Source organism: Ursus arctos, unplaced genomic scaffold (genome assembly GCF_023065955.2).
Source record: "Ursus arctos isolate Adak ecotype North America unplaced genomic scaffold, UrsArc2.0 scaffold_2, whole genome shotgun sequence".
Classification (NCBI taxonomy): Eukaryota; Metazoa; Chordata; class Mammalia; order Carnivora; family Ursidae; genus Ursus; species Ursus arctos.
Window position 1 is genome coordinate 19,693,392 of NW_026622874.1, and position 27,069 is coordinate 19,720,460.

General features: G+C 38.1%; 1 protein-coding gene across 1 annotated transcript in view; it reads left to right on the forward strand.

Moving 5' to 3' along the window:
- Nucleotides 1–27,069, forward strand: part of TDRD5 (tudor domain containing 5) — a 100,097-nt gene that overhangs the window by 60,045 nt on the left and 12,983 nt on the right. The window contains exons 9-13 of the mRNA XM_057315572.1: nt 3,414–3,626; nt 4,162–4,228; nt 8,761–8,961; nt 9,458–9,616; nt 11,384–11,545. Of these exons, the coding sequence (XP_057171555.1) occupies nt 3,414–3,626; nt 4,162–4,228; nt 8,761–8,961; nt 9,458–9,616; nt 11,384–11,545 (802 nt within the window). The remainder of the gene's footprint in view (nt 1–3,413; nt 3,627–4,161; nt 4,229–8,760; nt 8,962–9,457; nt 9,617–11,383; nt 11,546–27,069) is intronic.

Sequence of the window (27,069 nt, forward strand, 5' to 3'; positions counted from 1 at the left end):
AGACAGACATGATCTTTGCCTTTGTCAACACCACAATTATCTGGGAAGATAGGGGCTGTGTGGGGTATTGAACGAGGTGGTAATTCTGCCTGGGCAAGGTGGAAGAGAGCTTCACGAAGAAGGTACTTGAGCTCGACTTAAAAATCAAGAAGTTGCCAGTCAAGAAATGTGAGTGAGTATGTGCAGGTCCAGTCACAGGCACCAAGGCCAGCATTAGCATTAACGACGGGAGTAGTGTTGTGCTCTGGGAGCATCAAATAGGGCAGTGCAGTCCCCACTGTGTGAGGTTGGGTGGACAGTAACTGAATGTGAATCTGGAATACCAGGGAAGAGCTGGAGTATGAACTCCACAGGAAGGAATTCTGACTTACTCTGTAGACGGTGAAGAGCCTCTGAAGGTTTTTAGAAAGTAGGGGCCTCAGCAGGTTTGTATTTTAGGATAACTCTGGTTGCAGTGTGGAAGATGGGTGGAGGGAACCGGAGAGCATCCGTTAATATGCTAGTTTTGGTAAGAGAGAGACAGTGGAAAGAGAGAAATTGGAGAGATTTTGGGAAAGTGCAGTTGTCAGCTATTGGTGACAAGAGTGGGTTTGAGAAGGACAAAGGAGAAAGGGAGAATAGGAAACCTGTGTTGACTTTAGAGATTGGGTGGGTTTAAGCTAGGGTTAGAAGTTTGCACCTGCTGCCTCTAAGGTGACCGTGAGGTAGGGAATCGACAATGTTGAGTGGACAATATTAGTTAGGATTAGGTTTAGTCACTGTTACAAAGACATAACTTAGCCATAGTAGCATAGAGAAGATGGAGATTTCTTCTTCCCATAATAGTCTGTATATAAGCAATGTAGACTGATAGGGGAGCTCCATGGTGTTAGGGACGCAAGTGTTTCCTGTCTTGCTGTCACAGTGTGTTGCCCCATCCACATGGTCCAGGGGGGTAGCTCACCACCACACCCACCAGGTCCTCATTCCAGCCAGTGGGAAGGAGAAAAAGAAGAAGGTGGGAGGTTGGAAGCATGCCATTTTCTTTGAAAGACACGAGCTGGAATTTCTATACTTTACTTTTAGTTGTGGTAGAATACACATAAAATTCACCATCCTAATCACACACACTCTACTTTTTCTCACATCTCATTGCCCAGAACTTGGTATTCACATCCAGATGCAAGGGAGCCTGAAAAATCTGAATGGCTATATACTCAGCTGAAATTTGGGATTCTCTTACTAGGGGAAGAAGAGTGGAGAATGAGAACTGGGGGACAACTAGCATCTTTTCCATACAGCCGGAAGTGAAGTTTTAAAGTTCAGAAACGATTCTGGGTCAAAGCTCGAGATGGAGACTCACCGGTTTATCCATAGTGGTTGAAGACATGAAAGTGGGTGAGACGGTGTTGTGTACAGCAAGGGTAGTGAGGGTTAAGGAGTGCTTACTGTATTTGGACTCTGCCAAACATTCACATATTTGAACTAAGGCTTTATTATCCTCTCAATGCTCAACGAGTAAGGTGAGGACAGAAAGGTGAAGTTACATGGCTAGTAAATGATGGAGTCAGGATTTGAGCCCCTGTCATTGGCTCTAAAGTCTGAGTTTTTATTATTTAATACTTCCTAAAAAGAAGAGCCCAGAGAACCCAGACTTTTAGGGCAATTACAGAGCCCATATAGGCACAATTATTGACAGGGAAGAAGTAGGAGAAAATAGTGTCTTGGAAACTAGGTTAGTGATTGAAAGCGGACGGGGTCAGGGTCATGCTACAGAGAAAACAGGGATATTGAAAGCTGGGGAGACTTATCTATTGGACTTGGGAACTAGCAGGCCACTAATGTCTTAAAAATGCCCATTTTATATATATGGACCACATCTTCTTTTTTTTTATTTTAATGTTTTTTTATTATATTATGTTAGTCACCATACAGTACATCCCCGGTTTCTGATGTAAAGTTCAGTGATTCATTAGTTGCGTATATCACCCAGTGCACCATGCAATACGTGCCCTCCTTACTACCCATCACCAGCCTATCCCATTCCCCCACCCCCCTCCCCTCTGAGGCCCTCAGTTTGTTTTTCAGGGTCCATAGTCTCTCATGCTTCACTCCCCCTTCTGATTACCCCCCCTTTCTTTATCCCTTTCTTCCCCTACCGATCTTCCTAGTTCTTATGTTCCATAGATGAGAGAAATCATATGATAGTTGTCTTTCTCTGCTTGACTTATTTCACTTAGCATTATCTCCTCCAGTGCCATCCATGTTGCAGCAAATGTTGAGAATCCGTTCTTTCTGATAGCTGAGTAATATTCCATTGTATGTATGGACCACAACTTCTTAATCCAGTCATCTGTTGAAGGGCATCTCGGCTCCTTCCACGATTTAGCTATTGTGGACATTGCTGCTATGAACATTGGGGTGCATATGGCCCTTCTCTTCACTACGTCTGTATCTTTGGAGTAAATACCCAGTAGTGCAATGGCTGGGTCATAGGGTAGCTCAATTTATACAATGGAATATTACTCAGCTATCAAAAGGAACGATTTCTCAACATTTGCTACAACATGGACGGCACTGGAGGAGATAACGCTAAGTGAAATAAGTCAGGCAGGGAAAGACAATTATATGGTTTCTCTCATCTATGGAACATAAGAACTAGGAAGATCGGTAGGAGAAGAAAGGGATAAAGAAAGGGGGGTAATCAGAAGGGGGAATGAAGCATGAGAGACTATGGACCCTGAAAAACAAACTGAGGGCTTCAGAGGGGAGGGGGGTGGGGGAATGGGATAGGCTGGTGATGGGTAGTAAGGAGGGCACGTATTGCTTGGTGCGCTGGGTGTTATACGCAACTAATGAATCATCAAACTTCACATCAAAAACCAGAGATGTACTGTATGGTGAATAACATAATATAATAAAAATATTATTATGAGGGGCGCCTGGGTGGCGCAGTCATTAAGCGTCTGCCTTCGGCTCAGGGCGTGATCCTGGCATTCTGGGATCGAGCCCCACATCAGGCTCCTCCAATGGGAGCCTGCTTCTTCCTGTCCCACTGCCCCTGCTTATGTGTTCCCTCTCTTGCTGGCTGTCTCTCTCTGTCAAATAAAATCTTTAAAAAAATATATTATTATGAAAAAAAATTTTTTTTTTAAATGCCCATTTTAGGAAATGCTGAGGAATAAAATTGGATTACATTTTGTTCGGAGTAGGAGTTTAAATGAATGTGTAACTTCTGTTTGAGGAAGTTTGTTGATGAAGGGATTTTGATAAGAAAGAGGAAAATTAAATTAGTATGAATAAGCATTAACAAATCAGAAAAAGTGGGGATCCTTTTCCTTTTTGCCAAGACTTTTTTGTTCTTGATACATTAGGAAAAATGTTCTTGATATTTCCTTCCCCTATGTGATTCCCTGTATTATGGAATTCTGTAGGCGCTGCTATTCTAATCAGCTGGTTTCTGATCGGTACACCTTGCCAGAGTATTTCATCCAACCAGGACATCTCTGTTGTGTAAGGATTTCTGAGGATAAGTGGTGGTATCGGGTCATCATCCATAGAGTCCTTGGGAAGCAGGAAGTTGAAGTATTCTACCCAGACTTCGGAAATATCGGAACTGTTCAGAAGTCCTCCCTGAGGTTTCTCAAGTGAGTTAACAGATCTTATTGAATTATTCTTAAGTTTTGAATCCTTGGGCTGAAGCCACATGGAGTTAGGATCACTCTTCCTTTTCTCTTGCCTTCCTCCCTCTATACTTCCCTCCCTTCCATCCCTCTTTGTTCTTCATGCAAATGGACTTGGCATACAGTCCCTTAGTTTTACAGGGGGTTATAATCTCTTATGTTGTCTTTCATGTGACGGTGAATCTGAATGGCCCATGAGGTTAAATTCCAATGTCTTATTAAGAAAATGATTTTTTGGGTCACGCTAAGAGTTGCATTTATATAGCATGAAGGTCAGTCTGTTCCTATCTGTATTTTAATTGCATGGTTTTCAAAGATTATTATGTTTAAAAATTTTATTTCTTAGATTGCTTTAAAGTGTAAGTCATTAACTTAAAAATCCATGAATAAAATACTCTGAAGTGGTGTGAATAGCTGAAATCAAGAATGGATTAGAGATTCCATAAAATGCATTTAAGAAGTATGATGAAACGTTTGTGTATTTGATTATCTCTTGCAGGTGCTGTTACACAAAGCTTCCAGCTCAGGCTATCCCTTGTTCTTTGGCTTGGGTGAGACCAGTAGAGGTATGTTTATTCCCTATTTAATAAGCAAACATTTGGTGCTGAGAACAGTTCTAGGATCTCAGTATACAAAAATAAAACATGGAGTGAGCCCTACAATGAGACATCATTGTAGACAGTCTGGAAGGTAGACGTGGAGACAGAAGTCACTGTGCTGTGTCGTGTTTGCTGCAGAGCTATTTAGAGTGTGCTAGCAGTGCGGGAGGAGGAGTGCGCCTCTCTGTTGAGGGTAATCAGGAATGACCCTGTGGTCGAGGTGTCATTGGAGTAGAACTTCGAAGGAAGATTAAGACTATAACTAGGAAAAAAAAAGAAAGACGTTCCAGCCAAAGGGAGGGTAACATAAAACATCTCAAAATTTGAGAAGTGTTAAGTAGCTCTGTTTGCTTACAAACAAAGCAAATGAGCTGGGGTTGGTGGATGGCAAGTGATGTGAGAGAAACAGACAGGACCCTGAGTGGGGATCCGTATCCGTGTTCAGGAGTCCGGACGTCGTCCTGTAGATGCTGGGGAGCAACTGGACATACCTAGGGAACCACCATACTCAGTTACATGTTTTTTAAAGAATTCTCTAGTAACATAGTTGTGTGAGATGACTGGAGTGGAATGAAGCAGGAGGCATTTTCATCCATATAGATACATTTGTTTACGGAGTTGCAATTATCATGCGCCTAACTTTGTGTTTTTCCCTCAGAACTCTTTTTTTTTTTTTTTTAAGATTTTATTTATTTGAGAGAGAGCATATGCATGAGCAAGGGGAGTGGCAGGCAGAGGGAGAGGGATCCCCACTGAGCAGGGAGCCTGATGTGGGGCTGGATCCCAGGGCCCCGGGATCATGACCTGAGCTGAAGGCAGATGCTTAACCGACTGAGCCACCCAGGCACCCCAGAACTCTTAATTATATGTGCCGTACACACTTATTACACTACATTTGTCTGTTTAACTTTAACTTACGGTTGCTTACATATACATGGATTATTCCTTTAAAAAATGTTACCTGAAAATCAGTACAGAAGAAAGAAAAAGAAAAAAACATGACTTATTATTCTACTTTTCAAACACACATTCAATTTAGAACTTTGATGTGTGTTTCTTTCAGTTTAGTTTACTGGATGTTGGGGGATCAGAGTTTTTGTAGGGTTTTCAGGATTACATAAAATAGTAATATTATTTTATATATATATATTTTTAAGATTATTTATTTGACAGAAAGAGAGCCAGCAAGAGAGGGAACACAAGCAGGGGGAGTGGGAGAGAAAGAAGCAGGCTTCCAGCAGAGCAGGGAGCCCAATGCGGGGCTCAATCCCAGAACGCCGGGATCACGCCCTGAGCCGAAGGCAGACGCTTAACAACTGAGCCACCCAGGCGCCCCATATTATTTTATTCTTAACTCAGCATTATTATAGCATAAATTATTATGTTACCATAGGTCTCAATTTTAATAGATTCGCAGTAATCTGTTAGGTAAATGTATATCATAGATGAACTATCCTTTATTGTAGACATTGAATCTGTTCTGATTTTTGAGTAGGTGAATTTTCGAGTTACGGTTTTTCTGCAAGTCAGTATTCAGGATTGTTTTTTAGGGTGCATTTTACCTTGGTTTCTCTTTACTTCTTGCATTAGGAAGCTCAGGGCTAAATTTGTGACCCACTTAGAGCCGATGTTCCTTATTCTCATATTAGCCAGATGGCTTCCATTTTTGTGTCTCTTTGTTTTCTTATTTCCTTCCTGAAATGCTTCTGACCTTTGGGCTTTTGCCCACTCTGTTCCTTGGAATAGCTTGTTCAAAGCATTCTCATGGTTGGCCCCTTTTTGCCATTCAGATTTAAACCCAAATGTTATTTCCCAAGAAGGACTTTCTTGACCAGCCAATTTAAAGTACACATTTCCACTTCAGTCGTCATTGCAATTTCTCTTTATAACACTATCTGGTATTATTGTAATTATTTGATCATATACACAGTGTGAGCTTCTGAGAGGAAGGGCATTGTCTGTTCACTGCATCTCTAGTGCCTAGATCAATGGTTAGGTGCTTAATAAAGGTCTTCAACTAAACGAATGAATCTCACTTTTTTCTCTTTTTATCTGGTTTCAAAAATAGTTAATGCATTGGTAGTGGCAGAGTAGCAGTAGAGGAGCGTGGTGGGACTAATACTCCCATTGGCAAAGTCTGAAGCAGCCAGAAAAGCAGAAATCTACCCTTGGGAGTCAAGCTGCAGGGTGGTAAGATCAGGAAAATTTCAGCTTCTATCCTAGGGTCACTCCCCCATCGATAGCCTTGCTAGCTTGAAGAGTTAGAGGACATTGTTTGGGACTGGCAGAACAGCTAGGAGTTAAGGGAGAAATACTTGAAGGGAGAGAGCCACAGAATGGGTGTTTCAAAATCAGTGACTGCCATCTGCCTAAATCCTTAGACGACTACTAAACTGTGCAGGCATTAGGAGAACACAGTGGCCCTAGGGAAACATCACTGGCTTATCTATCCTGTTTCTCACCTTGCATGCATTATTTTGAAAAGTTTTTTAATCATTCCACTAATACACTCTTAATAATTTTAGGGATTACTCTAGGAAATACAACACATGTAAATAACAATGCAAAGACATTAGGACACTTTCTTCTTTAACCTCCTCTTCTGATCTATTATTGTTGTACAATTATTGTTATTGTTTTAAACCCCTCAAGAAATGGACCACATAAAATAATGTTCACTTAGATTTAGTCTTGTTTTTCTCAGTTTCCTAGCTCTTCATTCTTGCCACTCAAACCCCTTGACAACATTTTCCTTTTATTTGAACTGTATCCTTTAAGATTTCATTTTGTCAGGGTTTGCTGATGGCAAACTTAGTCATGTTTACCTAGACACATCATTTTGCATTTATTTGTGGAAGATACATTCACTAGAATTCTAGGTTGGCAGGTAATATGTTTCGTGGACTGAAGATCTCATTATAGTGACTTCCGGTCTCCCTCCCTTATTGGAGAAGTCAGCTGTCAGTCTGAGGGATGCAGTGTCCTTTTTGTCTGTAGCTGTTTCTAACATTTCCTATTTGTTGCTTGTGTCTTCAGTTTTAGTATGTTTGTGTGTGGATTTATTCTTATTTATCCTACTTTGTGGTTCATTGAACTCCCTTTATCTGTGCTTTGTTACTTTTTATTAAATCCGGCAAATTCCCAGCCATTATCTCTTCAATTATTATTGTCTTTCCCACATTATTCATATTTATATTCCCTCTGTTTCCGTTTCTGCTTCTCTTTTTCTGGGACCACAATTAAAATTATGCTAAACTTAGTCAATTTATCTTCCATATTTTTTAAACTCTTTCTGTATTTTTCTGTATTTTACATATTTCTCTCTTTCCATATTGCATTCTGGGTATTTTTTTTCCAAATTATCTTCCACTTTACTGATTTACTCTTTAATTCTATCTAACCTGCTACTGAATCAATCTTTTAGGTTTTAAGTTTTGGTTATTGCATTTTTACTCTAAAAGTTCTTTCCGTTCTATAATTTTGCAAGATGAATTTTTATAGATTGTTGATCTCTGCAGAAGCTTTCAAATTAATCTGTTTTTGTTTGTAAGTGTATTGTTACTTTGTAATTGGAAAGTTTTTGAAGTTTTATGTTGTTTTTCCTTGTTCTTATTTGTGATTAGTTGTTTCTTTGTATGCCTTTTATCTTTTCCTACGTACTCTTCATTGTCTTTGAAAAATTATTTGTAAGAGTGTTCAAATAATATGGGCTAAGAGTGTCTACCTCTAGAGAGATTTGCATTTGCTTCTGCTGGGTACCTAGGAATACTCCCAGTCTGGAACCACGTTAATTTAAACGAACAACTTGAGGATTTGTGTACTATCCAGATGATGTGAAAATTGAACTGCAAATCCATGTGAAGCCTAGTTTCTTTCTTTTCCTTTTTTTTTTTTTTAAGATTTTATTTATTTATCTGAGGGAGAGAAAGAGAGATCACAAGCAGTGGGAGGGGCAAAGGGAGAGGGAGAAACAGACTCCCGCTGAGCAGAGAGCCCAATGTGGGGCTTGATCCCAGGACCCCGAGATCATGACCTGAACCGAAGGCAGACACTTAACCAACTGAGCTAGCTGGTGCCCCTCTTTTCCTTTTTAAGGCAAAATAGTTCCCACCTTCCCTTTAATTCTCTCCTGATGATTTGTTACTCTCTCGACAGTTCTTTGATGCTTTTAGACATTTTTAGAGAATATTTTATCTAGAATTTTAGTGGTTTCTGTGGAAGGATTAGTCCAATAATTTAACTTAATCATTTCTGAAAATGAAAGTTTTTCACCACATAAAGTTTTTTTCCATAATCACATTTTTTCATAATTTTTCCTTTATTCTGACTTTTTTCTTATCCCCAAATCATAAATATCCTGCAGTGTGTAATTCTAGTACTTTTATAGTTTTATTTTTCCATGAAAATCTCTAGTTCATCAGGAACTTAATTTTGTATGTGGTTACTATAATTCATTTGTGAATTTAGCATCTGAATTTCATGTCTTGATTATATTTCAGGAACATTGGACGTCTAGAGCTATTTTGCAGTTCCAGAAGTTGTGTGGTTTGAAGCCATTAGTGGGGGTAGTGGATGAATATGTGGATGGAATCCTTAACATTTTTCTGTGTGATACATCCTCAAATGAAGATGTCTATTTCCATCATGTCTTGAGAACAGAGGGCCATGCTATTGTATGCCGAGAAAATGTCCCTTCTAAGGTGGAGCAGACTGGATGTGTTTTGTAATATATTTTATTTACTCTCAACACTTCAAGATGTAAGATAATTTAATAGAGAAGGTTATTTGAGGTGTTCTTTCATCTTAGAGACATCTGTGAGATGCCTGCCTTCTTAATGCAGACCGCACTCTCAATTTTCAGATGACCACAAAAAACTACCTTTGGCTGATGAGAGTGTGAATACTTTTATTTTAAGTAATTGATTTGAGGATTCTGTCTTACCTCAGATCACTTCTTTGAGGTCTTCTTGGAGAAGATAACACTTTTGTTTTGCAAATATTGATAGTGATGTCTGCATCACTGTTAATATTAATGTTGATAATTTTTGTGACTGGGAAAAATTGTCAATATGGAAAATTTTTGAACTCTTAAATTTTAGAAGATAATACATTTCCACAACAATAGAAATTATGAAGTACTAACCTTTTCACTTTTTCTCGAAGTAATTAAATCCTTCCTTCTTTTTTTAATCCCAGGGTTTCAGAGAACTCAACCCTTTAGCTTTATATACTAAATCCAGTGCAGGGCCAGAGGATGTGGTCCTGACAGAACTGGGTTATCCTTCCCAGCAACACTATTTTAATGAAGACCGAGAGATTAGTCCACAATCAAAGGAGAGTGAATTATCTATCCTGGTGAGAGGTTTTGTAATATTATTATAATTCTTTTTATTATTGTTAACATTTAATGAGTACTTATTATATGCCAAACACTATGAAAAACACCGTAAGCATAATATGTATTTAATCCTCATAGAATGCCTATGATATAGTTACCATCATTATCCTTATTTTATAGGTGAGGAAACAGAGGCTTTCCAAACCTAGGAAAGTTGGGGAACTTTATGCAACGATCTTAACAGTACCTTGTCTCTCATTATTTGCTGGTTTAAATCTTTGCTACAGTCACGCTTTCTCCTGTACGATTTCTCGCGTACACTAAATTCTGTTATTGCCTTGGTGCGGTTGTGACTTCACCCACACTAATCCGAGTGCTGTTCTTCCCTCTGCACACCTCAGATTCTCCCAGTGTTCTCATTTCTTACTTTCTCTGTAAGCCTTTTAATGACTCCCACTCACAGTAATAACAATATTATTATTACTACTACTATTACATATTATTCCAGCTAACAGTAGTAGTAATAAAAAATTTTTAAAAATTAACAACAACCTTTATTGGACTTGCACTACGTGGGAGGGACTGTTCTACGCACTCTCATGTACTAGTTAATTTAATCTTTACGATCACTTTACCAGGTTGATACTTTTGTATCCCTATTTTAGATAGAAGTAAAGTGAAGCACCAAGTAATAACTTAAATGATTTTTGAACAAATAAACATGTCCTCTGAGTCTTATATTCCTCATGACAACAAATACTGGGCTAAGAATATAGGATGTGTTTGGTTGAGAGCCAAAGTGGTTTTGGGCCCAGCAAGGATTTTATTTTCATTGAATAAAATATGAAAATACTATTTTGCTTAAATGTGTTTTATACATCTGACTTGTGAAATAAAATTGTAGAGATGGTCTTATGTTTTTAGTAGACATTTGCTAACTATTAGATAAAAAGGGAAGGCCAGTTTGACCACTGGCCTGTTCTGAAAAATAGGTCTGAATGTTTCCTGCTGCATGTTTGAAACAGCATAAGAATGTTAGATTTCTAGTTTATTTTAAAATTAATTAGGCTTCTTTGGCCCATAACACTTTCTTAATCATTATTACTTGATTGAAACAATTATATTTCTTGATTCCTCAATAGTGATTTGAATACTACCTTTACAATTTTAGAATATTCTATCATCACTGTGTTATGTGTTCAAATAATCATATTTCAGTCTTGAAAATAAAATAAGGCCATCTTTTCTGCAAAAGAGATAAAACTTAAAATTCTTGTATCCCACCCAACCTGTATCCCAGTGGCTTCATACACACACCCACTTACCCTCCCACTCCCTACCTCTGTATAATTCCTACTCTTCTTTTAAGCATCCTAACAGTTTGTGTTACCTCCTTCCTTGCATCTTCTTAAGGCACCTTCCTCCCTAATAATATTTTGGTCATATCTCTGTTGATGGCTCAAAACTGAAGGTTGTACAGTGATTATCTGATTGTGTGTCTTCCTTCTGTATTTTGAGTTCCTTTAGAGCTGCGACCTGCTGCATTCATCTTAATATCCACAGAGCTACCCTGTACACATTTCATAATGTGTGCTCAGTAAATGTTTGTTGGCTTGAACTAGTTTAGCAGGATAGGAAGATGTAGGGACATGGATAAAGTTGAAAACTAATATAACATTTATATAAGCTATAGTGAAAAATTCCTCCCAGAATGTATAGGCATGCAGATTTTAGAAACAGCATTAGTACAGAAAATAAAATAATTTCTCTTTCATATCTACTAGCAAGATATTAGTGATGAAAAGGCTTTCAGTCACCTTAAATATGAGTTAAAGGAGCCATTAAAGGATTCTGAATTCAGTTCCTTGAAAACCCAAGATAAGAGCTGTGAAGAAGATCCAAAGTGGTCCATCCCAGAGCTAAAGGATCTGAAGGAAGAAAATGAGGTAGGAGAAGAAAAGAGGTTTTTGAAAATGTAATTCGTGTACTTAATTCATAAGTGAAGGGACGGGAATAAAATCGCTCTTTAAATTCTACTTTCACTGCTACCAGAGCATCTTTCACAGATGAATTACATCTTCTCTTCAACAGTCACCAATGCCAAGCTGAAACAGCATAGCCTTGATCACAAAAAAGGGAAGGCATTATTCAGCTCTGATGTGTTAGTTTCTATCTCGTTGCTTCAGGCAGTCTTCAAGAATTATGCGGTGATCATAAACCAGTACTGAGATACAACATCAGGAGAACCCAACAAGAAAAGTGTTGACAGCTTTTTCAGAGGATGTATTTTATTTTTATTTTAACCTAACGTTTATGTACACATAGCTTAGAGTGCCCCGTAACCCTTTCCTCTACATTTTGTATTTCACAGAGCAACCATTTTCATCTCCTTAGCTGCTACTTCTGGGATTTACCTCTGTTTCTTTCATTAAATAACATGCTTACATTGTTACTTCCTGAGTTTTCAGTTTTACATCCCTCTGGGAAAGAGGAAGATTTATTTCTCTTTCATCCCTTCCCCCCCTGGTCCCCCATCTTACTAATGTTGTTGTACCACCCTTTCCTTTAGATCACCATTCAGTATTTACATTATTATGACCATAAATACTATTGACAGCCAAGTAGTATGCTGTGGCAACTTTTCCCTTCCTGAATGACTTTTGTTTTCTCAAGTGTTAGTTTTTCTTTCTTTTTAAATCAACGCAGAGTAAAAATGACTTTCTTCTGGTGCATTGCTCCTGTCAGCTTTAATATATGCATAGATTTGTGTCACCATCGTCGTAATCAGGATGCAGGATGGCTCCATCCCCTGAAAAACCACCCTGGTGCTACCCCTCTGTACACAATCTTCCTACATCCTCAACTCTTAGCAACCATTGATTTGTTTTCCATCGCTGCAGATGTCCCTTTTCAGGAGTGCCCTGGAAAGTGGAGTCATAGAGCATGTGTATAACTTTTTGAGACTAACTTCTTTCAGTCAGCGTAATACCTTTGGGATTCATCCAAATTGTTGCCTATGTCAGTAGGCTGTTCCTTTTGATGGATAAGTAGTAGTTTATTGTATGGATGTACCTTAATTTGTATATCCGTTCTCACCCATTGAAGGATACTTGGGTTGTTTCCAGTTTTGAGTAATTATGAATTAGAAACTCTTTAAATATTCATGTACAGATTTCTGTGTAAAGGTAATCAGGAATAATGTGGTAAGTGCATGCCAGACTGTTCTAGTTGTTTCTTATCTTGCCCGCACTAGGTATTATCAGTAATTTTTATTTTTAGCCATTCAAATAGATATGTAGTAGTGTGACAGCGTGATTTTAACTTGCATTTCCCTAATGCCTGTTATTGAACATCTTTTTGTGTACTTGCCATCCATATACATACTTCTTTGCAAAATGTCCAAGTCTTTTGCCCGTGTTTTGGTTGGGTTGTTTGTTTTCTTGCTAGTAGATTTTGAGAGTGCTTTAAATATTCTGAATACTAGTGCTTTGTCAGATATGTGATTTTCAAATGTATTCTACTTGTAGCATGTCTTACATTCCCTCAATAGTGTTTTTCAAACCACAAAAGTTTTAATTTTGAGAAATTCCAGTTTATCTTTTTTTTTTTAATGTACAGTTTTCCAGTGTCAAGACATCTTGAGTTAATTTTATTATAAGGTGTGAGGTTTAGGTCCATGTTAATTTTGTTGCATATGGGTGTCCAATTGTTTTAGCATCATTTTTGAAAAGACAATGCTTTCTCCATTGAATAGCCTTTGCAGATTTGCCAGAAATCAATTGTCTACATTTGTGTGTGTCTGTGCTCCATTGACCTACCTGTTTCTTCTTTTTTTTTAAAGATTTTATTTATTTATTCGACAGAGAGAGACAGCCAGTGAGAGAGGGAACACAAGCAGGGGGAGTGGGAGAGGAAGAAGCAGGCTCATAGTGGAAGAGCCTGATGTGGGGCTCGATCCCAGAACTCTGGGATCACGCCCTGAGCCGAAGGCAGATGCTTAACCGCTGTGCCACCCAGGCGCCCCAGACCTACCTGTTTCTTCAACAATACTACACTGTCTTGATTACGGTAGCTTTATAGCTTTATAATACCTCTTAAAATCAGGTAGTATGATTCCTCCTACTTTATTCTTCTTTTTCAAACTTGTTTTTAATCTTTTTTCTTCCATGACTTTATTTAAATTCAAATTAGTTAACATAGTGTAGTATTAGTTTCAGGAGTAGATTTAGTGATTCATCACTCACATATAATACCCAGTGCTCATCACAACATGTGCCCTCCTTTTTTTTTTTTTTCCTTAAAGATTTTATTTATTTATTTGTCAGTGAGCGCGTGCAAGAGAGAGCACACAAGCAGGGGGAGCAGCAGGCAGAGGGAGAAGCAGGCTCCCTGCCGATCAAGGAGCCCAGTGTGAGACTCTGGGATCATGACCTGAGCTGAAGGCAGACGCTTAACCGACTGAGCCACCCAGGCATCCCAACAAGTGCCCTCCTTAATACCCATCACCCACTTAGCCCATCCCCTCACCCACCTCCCCTCTAGCAACCTTCAGTTTGTTCTCTATAGTTTAGAGTCTCTTATGCTTGGCCTCCCCTCTGTTTTTATCCTATTTTATTTTTCCTTCCCATCTTCTATGTCCTTCTATGTTTTATTTCTTAAATTCCACATGTGAGTGAGATAATATGGTATTTGTCTTTCTCTGACTGATAATTTCACTTGGCATAATATACTCTGGTTCCATCCATGTCATTGCAAATGGCAAGATTTCATTCTTTTTTTTTTTTTTAAAGATTTTATTTATTTGACAGAGATAGAAACAGTCAGCGAGAGAGGGAACACAAGCAAGGGGAGTGGGAGAGGAAGAAGCAGGCTCCCAGCGGAGGAGCCAGATGTGGGGCTCGATCCCATAACGCTGGGATCACGCCCTGAGCCGAAGGCAGACGCTTAACCGCTGTGCCACCCAGGCGCCCCAAGATTTCATTCTTTTTGATGGCTGAATAATAGTCGTGTGTGTGTGTGTGTGTGTGTGTGTGTGCGCGCGCGCGCGCATGCACATACCACATCTTCATTCATCAGTCAGTGGACATTTGGGCTCTTTCCAAAATTTGGCTTTGTTGATAGTGCTGCTATAAACGTTGGGGTGCATGTGCTCCTTTGAATCACAATGTATCTATACTTGGATAAATACCTAGTAGCTCAGTTGCTGGATCATAGGGTAGTTCTATTTTTAACTTTTTGAGGAACCTCCATACTGTGGCCAGGGTGTTGTTACCAGTTTGCATTTCCACCAACATTGCAAAAGGGTTCCTCTTTCTTTGCATCCTCGCCAACATCTGTTGTTTCTTGAATTGTTAATTTAAGCCATTCTGACAGGCGTAAGGTGAGGTTTTGTGGTTTTGATTTGTATTTCCCTGATGATGAGTGATATTGAACATCTTTTCACGTGTCTGTTAACCATTTGTATGTCTTCTTTGGAGAAATGTCTGTTCATGTCTTCTGCCCATTTATTAACTGGATTATTTATTTTTTTAGGTGTTGAACTTGATAAGTTCTTTATAGATTTTGGATACTAGCCCTTTATCTGATATGTCATTTGCAAATATCTGCTCCCATCCCATTTTGTTGACTGTTTCCTTTGCTGTGCAAGAGCTTTTTTTTTACCTCGATGAAGTCCCAGTAGTTCATTTTTGCCTTTGTTTCCCTTGCCTTTGGAGATGTGTCTAGCCAGAATTTGCTGTGGCCAAGGTCACAGAGGTTGCTGCTGGGTTCTTCTCTAGGATTTTCATGGATTCCTGTCTCACATTGAGGTCTTTCCTCCATTTTGAGTCTAGTTTTGTGTATGGTGTAAGGAAAGGGTCCAGTTTCGTTCTTTTGTATGTGGTTGTCCGGTTTTCCTGACACCATTTGTCGAAGAGACTGTCTTTTTTCCATTGGATATTCTTTCCTGCTTTGTCGAAGATGAATTGACCATAGAGTTGAGGATCCATTTCTGGGTTGTCTGTTCCATTGATCCACGTGTTTGTTTTTGTGCAAGTACCATACCGTCTTGATGGTTACAGCTTTGTAATAGAGATTAAAGTCCAGAATTGTGATGCCACCTGCTTCAGTTTTTTAACATTCCTTTGGCTATTTGGGGTCTTTTCTGGTTCCATACAAATTTTAGGATTATTTTTTCTAGCTCTGTGAAAAAAGTTGATGGTATTTTGATAGGGATTGCATTGAATGTATAGATTGCTCTGGGTAGCATAGACATTTTAACAATATTTGTTCTTCCATGAGCATGGAACATTTTTCCATTTTTTTGTGTCTTAATCTCTTTCATGAGTGTTCTGTAGTTTTCAGAGTAGATTCTTTGCCTCTTTGGTTAGGTTTATTCCTAGGTATCTTAAGGTTTTTGGTGCAATTGTAAATGGGATCAATTCCTTAATTTCACTTCTTCTGTCTCGTTGTTAGTGTATGGAAATGCAGCTGATTTCTGTGCTTTGATTTTATATCCTGCCATTTTGCTGAGTTCCTGTACGAGTTCTAGCAATTTTGGGGTGGAGTCTTTTGGGTTTTTCATATATAGTATCACATCATCTGCAAAGAGTGAGAGTTTCACTTCTTTGCCGATTCGGGTGCCTTTTATTTCTTTTTGTTGTCTGATTGCTGAGGCTAGGACTTCTAGTACTATGTTGAACAGCAGTGGTGATAGTGGACATCCCTGCCATGTACCTGACCTTAGGGGGAAAGCTCTCAGTTTTTCCCCGTTGAGAATGATATTCTCTGTGGGCTTTTAATAGATGACTTTTACGATATTGAGGTATGTTCCCTCTATCCCTGCACTGTGGAGAGTTTTAATCAAGAAAGGATGCTGTACTTTGTCAGATGCTTTCTCTGCATCTATTGAGAAGATCTTATAGTTCTTGTCCTTTCTTTTATTAATGCATGATGTCACATTGATTGATTTGCAGATGTTGAACCACCCATGCAGCCCAGGAATAAATCCCACTTGGTCTTGGTGAATAATAATCCTTTTAATGTACTTTTGGATGCTGTTGGCTAGTATCTTGGTGAGAATTTTTGTATCCATGTTCATCAGGGATATTGGTCTGTAATTGTCCTTTTTGGTGGGGTCTTTGGTTTTGGAATCAAGGTAATGCTGGCTTCATAAAAAGGGTTTGGAAGTTTTTCTTCCATTTTGATTTTTTTTTAAACTGTGTCAGAGGGATAGGTATTAATTCTTCTTTAAATGTTTGGTAGGATTCCCCTGGGAAGTCATCTGTCCCTGGCTCTTGTTGGGAGATTTTTTGATGACTGCTTCAATTTCCTTGGTGGTTATGGGTCTGTATGGGTTTCCTGTTTCTTCCTGTTTCAGTTTTGGTAGTTTATACATTTCCAGGAATGCATCCATTTCTTCCAGATTTTCTAATTTGTTGGCACACAGTTGGTCATGATATGTTCTTATAATTGTTTGTATTTCTTCAGTGTTGGTTGTGATCTCTCATCTTTCATTCATGATTTTATTTGGGTCCTTTCTCTTTTCTTTTTGGTAAGTCTGGCGATGGGCTTATCGATCTTACTAATGCTTTCAAAGAATTGGCTCCTAGTTTCATGGATCCATTCTCCTGTTCTTTTGGTTTCTATTTCATTGATTTCTGCCTAATCTTTATTAATTCTCTTCTCCTGCTGGGTTTAGGCTTTATTTGCTGTTCTTTCTCCAGCTCCTTTAGGTGTAAGGTTAGGTTGTGTATTTGAGACCTTTCTTGTTTCTTGAGAAAAGCTTGTATTGCTATGTACTTCCCTCTTAGGACCGCCTTTGCTGCATCCCAAAGATTTTGAACACTTGTGTTTTCATTTTCATTTGTTTCCATGAATTTTTTAATTCTTTAATTTCCTGGTTGATCCATTCATTCTTTAGTAGGATGCTCTTTAGCCTCCATGGATTTGCGTTCTTTCCAAATTTCCTTTTGTGGTTGAGTTCCAGTTTCAAGGCATTGTGGTCTGAAAATATGCAGGGAATGATCCCAGTCTTTTGGTACCAGTTGAGACCTGATTTGTAACCCAGTATGTGATCTATTCCAGAGAATGTTCCATGTGCACTCGAGAAGAATGTGTATTCTGTTGCTTCAGATGGGATGCTCTGAATATATCTAAGTCCATCTCGTCCAATGTGTCATTCAAAGCCATTGTTTCCTTGTTGATCTGCTTAGATGATCTGTCTATTGCAGTGAGTGGGGTGTTAAAGTCCTCTATTATTATTGTATTATTATCGATTTGTTTATTTGATTTTGTTATTAATTAGCTTATATAATTGGCTGCTCCCATGTTAGGGGCATAAATATTTGCACTTGTTAGATCTTCCTGTTGGATAGACCCTATTATGGTAGTGTCCTTCCTCATCTATTATAGTCTTTGTTTTAAAATCTAATTTGTCTGATACAAGGATTGCTACCCCAGCTTTCTTTTGATGTCCATTAGCATGATAAATTGTTCTCCACCCTCTCACTTTCAATCAGGTCTAAAATGAGTCTCTTGCAGACAGTATATGGATGGGTCTTGCTTTTTTATCCAGTCTGATACCCTGTGTCTTTTGATGGAGGCATTTAACCCATTTACAATCAGAATAACTATTGAAAGATATGAATTTAGTCCCATTGTATTACCTGTTAAGTCCCTGTTTCTGTATATTGCCTCTGTTCCTTTCTGGTCCATGTTAATTTTGGGCTCTCTGTCTTTGTTTACAGGATCCCTTTTAATATTTCTTGTAGGGCTGGTTTGGTGATCACAAATTATTTTAGTTTTGTTTGTCCTGGAAGCTTTTTATTTGTTCTTCTGTTTTGAATGACATTCTTGCTGGATGAAGTATTCTTGGCTGCATATTTTTCTCATTTAGCACCCTGAATATATCATGCAGTACTTTCTGACCTGCCAGGTCTCTGTGGGAAGGTCTTCTGCCAGTTTAATATTTCTATCCTTGTAGGTTAAGGACCTCTTGCCCCAAGCTGCTTGCAGGAATTTCTCTTTGTCTCTGAGATTTTCAAGTTTCATTATTATATGTTGGGGTATTGACCTATTTTTATTAATTTTGAGGGGGGTTCTCTTTGCCTCCTAGACCCAGATGCCTATTTCCTTCCTCAGGTTCTCCACTATAATTTGCTCTGATATACCTTCTGCCCCTCTCTCTCTTCTTCCTCTTCTTCTGGGATTCCAGTTATTCTGATGTTGTTTCTCTTTATGGTATCACTTATCTCTCGAATTCTCTCTTCATGATCTAGTAGTTGTTTATCTCTCTTTTTCTCAGCTGCTTTATTCTCCATCATTTTGTGTTCTATATCACTAATTCTCTCTTCTGCCCCATTTATCCTAGTAGTTAAAGCCTCCATTTTTATTGCATCTCATTAATAGTCTTTTTAAATTTCAAGTTGATTAGATTTTAGTTCTTTTATTTCTTCAGAAAGGAGTTCTGTAGTGTCTTCTATGCTTTTTTTCAAGCCCAGCTAGTATCTTTGTAATCATTATTCTGAACTCTAGTTCCAACATCTGACTTGTATCCATACTGATTAGGTCCCTTGCAGTCAGTACTGCCTCTTGTTCTCTTTTTTGAGGTGAGTTTTTCCATCTTGTCGTTTTTGCAGAAAGTGGTGGTTTTATATCTGTAGAGTTGTAGCTGTTCTTTTCTTAGATCTCCGATTGAGTTTGCAGGTGTTCAGAATGATTTGATAGCTATCTAGCTGAATTTCTGGGACCAGACATAACTAAGGTCTCTTACTCCTCTGCCATCTTGGATTCTCCTACCCATACTTGTTTTTATTTTTTTTTGTTTATTTTTTTAAAAAGATTTTATTTATTTATTTGACAGAGAGGGATGGCCAGTGAGAGAGGGAACACAAGCAGGGGGAATGGGAGAGGAAGAAGCAGGCTCCCAGCAGAGAAGCCCGATGCAGGGTTCGATCCCAGAACGCCGGGATCATGCCCTGAGCTGAAGGCAGACGCTCAATGACTGAGCCACCCAGGCGCCCCCATACTTGTTTTTATTTTATTTTATTTTATTTTATTTTATTTTTTTAAGATTTTATTTATTTATGTGACAGAGAGACAGCCAGCGAGAGAGGGAACACAGCAGGGGAGTGAGAGAGGAAGAAGCAGGCTTCCAGCGGAGGAGCCCGATGTGGGACTCGATCCCGGAACGCCGGGATCATGCCCTGAGCCAAAGGCAGACGCTTTAACGACTGCGCTACCCTGGCGCCCCTCCCATACTTGTTTTTAATATTGAAGTTACTTTGAATCAGTTTATATCTGAGATTTTGATGGAATTAGTTTATGTCTATAGATAAACTTGGGGAGAAGTAACATCTTTAATCTGTGAACACAGCATATTTCTCTCTTTAGGTTTTCTTTTATACTATCATTAGGGTGTTATAATTTTCAGTATATGGGATATATTTTGTTAACTTTAATACCTTAATATGTCACTTATTTTGGGAGCAATCATAAGTGATACCTTTTTGTTTCCATATCTTCATTGCTAGAATATGGAAGTCGAGTTTTGTATTTTCACCTTAATCCTGTTAACCTGCTAAATTCACTTACTGTTTTTTAGGAGGTGTTTTGTAGACTCCTTTGAGATTTTCTAGATAGATGATAATATTGTCTGTGAATTGGGACAGTTTTATTTCTTCCTTTCCAATTTGTATATCTTTATCTAGGATTTCAAATATGATGTTGAACAAGAGTTGTGAGAGAGGATGTCTTGTTGTCCTGCTGAATGATTTTATCATGCATATATGGGTGTGAATGTTGTTAAATGGTTTTTCTGTATGTGTTGATCATATTATTTTCTTCTTTAGTCTCTTAATATGGCATATTACAGTGATTCATCGAATATTGAAGAAGACTGGCATTCTTGGAATATATCCCACTTGGTCATGGTGTATTATTCTTTTTCTGAATTGCTGGATTCCATTTGCTAATATTTGGTGAAGATTTTTATGTCTGTTTTTCTGAAGGATATTGGTTTATAGTTTTCCTGGACAGTCTTTGATGGTTTTAGTACCAGGGTAATGCTGGTCTGGAAGTGTTCCTTTCTATTTTATTTTCTGACAAAGATTATGTAGAATAATTTTTTTTATTTTTAATTGACATTTTTGTGGTAACTGAAGTTTCATGTGCAGTTGTAAGAAATAATACAGAGAGATCCTCTGTAATCCTTGCCTATTTCCTCCAGTGGTCACATTTTATAAAACTGTAGTATAGTATTGCAACCAGGATATTGACATTGGTAAAATCTGCCTACCTTCACATTTCTCTAGTTTTACTTGTATTTATTTGTGTGTGTGTATTTAGTTTTGTGTAGTCGTAGCATATGATGGGTATCCAGCGGCACAGTCAAGATACCAAATACATCATCATGACTCAGGATCTTTTGTATTGTCCTTTAATAGCCACACCCACCATCCCTCTCTCCACAGTCCCTAACCCCTGGCACCCACTAGCCAGTTCTACATATCTAAAATTTTGTCATTTTAAAAATGTTGTGTAAATGAAATCATATAGTATGTGACTTTTTGAAATTGTCATTTTTTTGCTCAGTATATTCCTTGTAGATTCATCCAAGTTGTTGCATGAATCAGTTGTCTTTTTCCTTTTCTTGCCAAGTATCATTCCGTGGCATGTACATGCCACAGTGTTTCACCAGTAGCCCTTTGAAGAACATTTGGGTTGTTTCTAGGTTTAGCTATTACGAAACTATCACGAACATTTGTGTACAGGTTGTTGGGTGAATGTAAGTTCTCTGGAACAATTATTCAGAGAATATATCATTCAATTATAGTTGGGTGGTATGTGGAAATTACATGTTTGGTTTGATAAGAAACTGCTATTCTGTTCTCCAGAGTGACTGTACCACTTTACATTCCCTCCAGCCATGTGTTGAGTAATCCAATTTCTCTACATCTTTACCAGCATTTGGTGTTGTCACTAATTTTTAGCCATTCTGCTGATATGCAGTGCTATTTCATTTTGCTTTTAGTTGGCATTTCCCTAATGGCTAATGATGTTGAACATCTTTTCATGTGCTTATTTGCCATCTGTATGTCATCCTTTGTGATAAGTCTTGTCTTTTTTCCCTTTTCCTAATTCGATTTTTGATACTTTTATTGTCCAATTATTAGAGTTTTTTATATTCTGGATCCTACTCCTTTATTAGATATGTGGTTTGCAGATATTTTCTTCTAGTTTGTATCTTTTTGTCTCTTTACATGGGCTTTTGCAGAGAAAACATTTTTTTAAAGATCTTATTTATTTATTTGACAGAGAGGCAGTGAGAGAGGGAACACAAGCAGGGGGAGTGGGAGAGGGAGAAGCAGGCTCCCCACTGAGCAGGGAGCCCAATGCGGGTCTTGATCCCAGGACCCTGGAATCATGACCTGAGCTGAAGGCAGACGCTTAACCTACTAAGCCACCCAGGTGCCCCCAGGAGAAAACATTTATAATATTGATATGGTCCATTTTATCCAATTTTCTGTTTTACAAGCTTTTAATTTTAATTGTAATATATTTCACATAACATGTTATATTAGTTTCAGGTGTACAATATAGTGATTCAACAGTTCTATACATTACTCAGTGCCCATCATGATAAGTGTACCCTTTAATCCCCATCACCTTTTCCACCCATCCCCCCACCCACTGGTAACCATCAGTTCTCTGTAGTTAAGTCTGTTTCTTGGTTCGTTTGTCTCCCCCTTTTATTTCCCCTTTGCTCATTTGTTTCTCAAATTCCACATATGAGTGAAATCATATGGTGTATGTCTTTTTCCTGCTGACTTATTTCACTTTGCATAATACTCTCTGGCTCATCCACGTCATTGCAAATGGAAAGATTTCATTCTTTTTTGGGGCTGAGTAATATTCTGTTGTGTCCATATCCCACATCTTCTTTAGCCATTCATCTATTGATGGGCCCTTGGGCTACTTCTATAATTTGGCTGTTGTAAGTAATGCTGCAATAAATATAGGGGTGTATATATCCCTTTGAATTAGTATTTTTTGGGTAAAAACCCAGTAGTGAGATTACTGGATCATAGGGTAGTTCCGTTTTTAACTTTTTGAGGAAACGTCATACTGTCTTCCACAGGGGCTGTACCAGTTTGCATTCCCACCAACAGTGCACGAGGGTTCCCTTTTTTCCATGATCTCTCCAACAGTAGTTTCTTGTATTTTTGATTTTAGCCATTCTGACAGGTGTGCAGTGGTATCTCATGGTGGTTTTGATTTGCATTTCCCTGATGATGAGTGATGTTGAGCATCTTTTCATGTGTCTGTTGGCCATCCGTATGTTTTCTTTGGAGAAATGTCTGTTCATGTCTTCTGCCCATTTTTTAAATTGGATTATTTGGTTTTTGGGTGTTGAGTTGTATAAGTTCTTTAGGTATTGTGGATACTAACCCTTTATCAGAGATGTCATTTGCATATATCTTCTCCTATTCAGTATGTTGCCTTTTAGTTTTGTAGATTGTTTCTTTTGCTTTTTAGAAGAATCTTTTCATTTTGATGAAGTCCCAATAGTTTATTTTTGCTTTTGTTTACTTTGCCTCAGGAGACATATCTAGAAAAAAGTTGCTATGTCCAGTGTCAGAGAAATTACTGTCTCTTCTCTCTTCTAGAATTTTTATTTTTATTTTATTGTTTTTTTAAAGGATTTTATTTATTCATTTGACAGAGCACAAGCAAGAGGAGTGGCAGACATGGGGAGAGCCCCACTGAGCAGGGAGCCCGATGTGGGGCTTGATCTCAGGACCCTGGGATCATGACCTGAGTCAAAGGCAGATGATTAACCCCCTGAGCCACCCAGGCACCCCTCTTCTAGAATTTTTATAGTTTTAGGTCTCACATTTAGGTCTTTAATCCATTTGGAGTTTATTTTTGTATATGGTGTAAGAAAGTGGTCCAGTTTCATTCTTTTGCATGTAGCTATCCAATTTTTCCAACACCATTTGTTGAAGAGGCTTTTTCCCATTGCATATTCATTCCTCCTTCGTTGGAGATTAACTGGCCATATAAATGTGGGTTTATTTCTGGGCTTCCTGTTCTATTCCATTGATTTATGTGCCTGTTTTGGGCTGACACCACACTGTTTTGATTACCATAGCTTTGTAGTATAACTTGAAATCTGGGATTGTGATTCTTCCAGCTTTGTTTTTCTTTTTATCAGATTTTCTTTTGATGGATTATGATTTTGATATCAAGACTTGAGAGCTCTCTACCTAGCTTAAAAATCTATCCATTTGGGGTTTATTATTTTTATTATTTAAAAAAAATTTTTTTAAAGATTTTATTTGTCAGAGAGAAAAAGAGAGAGAGGGCAAGCATACAAGCAGGGGGAACGGGAGGCAGAGGGAGAAGCAGGCTCCCCGCCAAGCAGAGAGTCTGATGTGGGGCTTGATCTCGGGACCCTGGGATCATGACCTGAGGCAAAGGCAGGAACTTAACTGACTGAGCCACCCAGGTGCCCCTCTACTTTCTTAAGATGGAAACCTAGATTATTGATTTGAAAACTTTCTTTTTTTCTAATATAAGCATTTCATGCTTTGACCCTCTGAGTACCACTTTAGCTCCATCTCACAAGTTTGAATATATTGTACTTTCATTTGGTTCAAATATATTCTGATTTTTTTGAGTGGTCATCTTAGACTCATAATTATATGACCCTAATTATTATGATATGGGTCATATAACAGTGGGTCATATAAGTATGAATTATTTGGAAGTGTGTTTCCAAGTGTTTGGACATTTTCCTGTTATCTTTCTCTTACTCATTTATAGTTACATTCTGTTGTCTGAGAACATATTTTGTATGATTTCAGTTTTTTAAATTTGTTAAGGTTCATTGAAGTAGGATATGGTCTGTCTTGGTGAAAGTCCCATGTGCCTTTCAAGAGACTGTGTTCTGCTTTTGTTGAATGGAGTGTTCTATAAAGGTTAATTAGATCCAGTTGATTGGTGGTATCATTCAGTTCTTCTATATCCTTGTTATCTACTAGTTTACTGACTACTGAAAAGAATGTTGAAGTCATCAACTATAATTTGGATTATGTCTGTTTTTCCTTCCTTGTCACTTTTTTTCCTTATGTATTTTGGAGGTTTATTACCAGGTGCCATATATTTAGGATTGGTATGTTTTCTTGATGAACCAACCCTTTTATCGTTACAAAATGTCTTTATCCATAGTTACTTTCTTTGTGCTGATGCCTACATTGATAGCAGTATAGCCACTTCAGCTTTATTTTTTTAAATTGTTGACATAATACATCTTTTTCCATTCTTTTACTTCTAACCTACCTGTGTCATTATATTTGAGGTAAATTTCTTGAGACACCATGTAGTTTAGTCATTTTTTAAATCCATTCTGATGATCTGAATTTTAGTTAGTATCTTTAGACATTTTACATTTAATATCATTATTCATATGTTTTGATTATAGGTCTACCATTATGTTTTATTTGTTACCTCTGCTTTTCATTCCTTTGCTTTTCTTTTCCTTCCTTTCAGTATTATTCTTTTTTTAGTATTTTTCTTATTTAGTATACTTTTTTAGTAGTCCGTTTTAGTTTACTTATTATATTTTTATTATATCTACCTGTGTAGTGTTTTGACTGGTTACTCCAGGAATTACAGTATACATCTTGACTTTTCACAGTAGATGTAATCAGTATTTACCACTTCAAGTGGTATATAAATATCTTACCACCATTTAGGTATTTTACCCCCCTCCCACCTCCTTTATGCTATGTTTACATATAACAAGTATATATGTTGAGAATTTATAATGTTATAGTTTTTGCTTTCCGCCTTCAAACATATTATAAACAATCCAGGACAAAAATAGTCTATTGTACTTCCCCAGATATTGATAATTTCTGTTCCTCTTTATATCTGATATTCCAACTTTCCTTCTGCTGTCCTCTCCTTTCTATCCAAAGAACTTCCTTTAGGGGCGCCTGGGTGGCTCAGTCGTTAAGCGTCTGCCTTTGGCTCAGGGCGTGATCACGGCGTTCCGGGATCGAGTCCCACATTGGGCTCCTCCGCTGGGAGCCTGCTTCTTCCTCTCCCACTCCCCTGCTGTGTTCCCTCTCTCACTGGCTGTCTCTCTGTCACATAAATAAATAATATCTTTAAAAAAAAAAAAAACTTCCTTTAGCAATTCCTTTAGAGTATATCTGCTGACATGAATTTTTTTAGTTTTCTTCATTGGGGATGTATTTATTTCATCTTCATTCTTGAAAGATTTTTTGCTGGATGTACAATTCTGGGTTATCAGTTCTTTTACCAGGCCTTTAAAAATTTCATTCCACTTTCTTCTGGCTTTCATAATTTTGATGAAAAATATGCAGTGTTGGAATTGTTCCTTTACGTGTCATTTTCTTTTGCCTACGTTTAGGATGGTTTGTCTTTAGTTTTCAGGAGGTAGTTTATAATCTATTTAGACATGGATTTCTTTTTTTTTTTTTTAAGATTTTATTTTTACTTATTTATTTGACAGAGAGAGAGAGAGAGACACCCAGCAAGAGAGGAAACAGGCAGGGGGAGTGGGAGATGAAGAAGCAGGCTCCCAGCGGAGGAGCCCTGATATGGGGCTCGATCCCAGGGCTCCGGGATCATGCCCTGAGCCGAAGGCAGACGCTTAATGACTGAGCAACCCAGACGCCCCTAGATATGGATTTCTAACCTCATATTTGAGGTTTGCTAAACTTTTTGAACTGTAGGTTTATGTCTTTCATCAAATTTGTGACATTTTCGGACACTGCTTCAAATACTTTTTCTGCACTGCACTCTTTCTTTTCTCCTTCTGGGACTCCGATGAAGCAAATGTTAAACCTTTTGGTATTGTCCTATAGGTCCTCGAGGCTCTGTTTTTGCTTTTGTTTTCTCATTTTTTTCCTCTCTGTTGTTCGGATTGGATAATTTCTGTGGATCTCCCTTCAGGTTCATGCATTCCTTACTTTTCTCTCTGTCCTGCTATTGAAAACAGACCTAGGGGCCTTGCTATTCAGTATAAAAACCTTTGCTGAGTTCCCCTGTTTTTTTGCTTGCCCCACCCTCACCTTTACCCTCCAGAAGACCTCTGGTTTTCCAGCAGGAAAAAGAGGTGTATCTTCCTTTGTATATGGAATAGGTTATGTATCTGGAGATCTAACTGCTTCTTATAGAGACTTTCTACTTTTGCTTTTGTTTTTGTTTCCACTTTACATTTTCATTTCCAAAAACCTTGTACTAGCGATTTCTGAGCTTTTGCAGTATCTGGTATAAATTTGGTTGCTTCTCAGTTTTTCCTGCTCTAAGCTCAGAATTCTACTTTCTCAAGACTGCTTAGTAAGTTGTCATTTGTCATCTTTTCTGTATCCAGAATGTAGGTGGTATTTTCTTCTGTTCTAACAAGGAGTTTGTATCTAAATCTGAATATTTTGGTGATGTTTCAGGAGAGAGTATT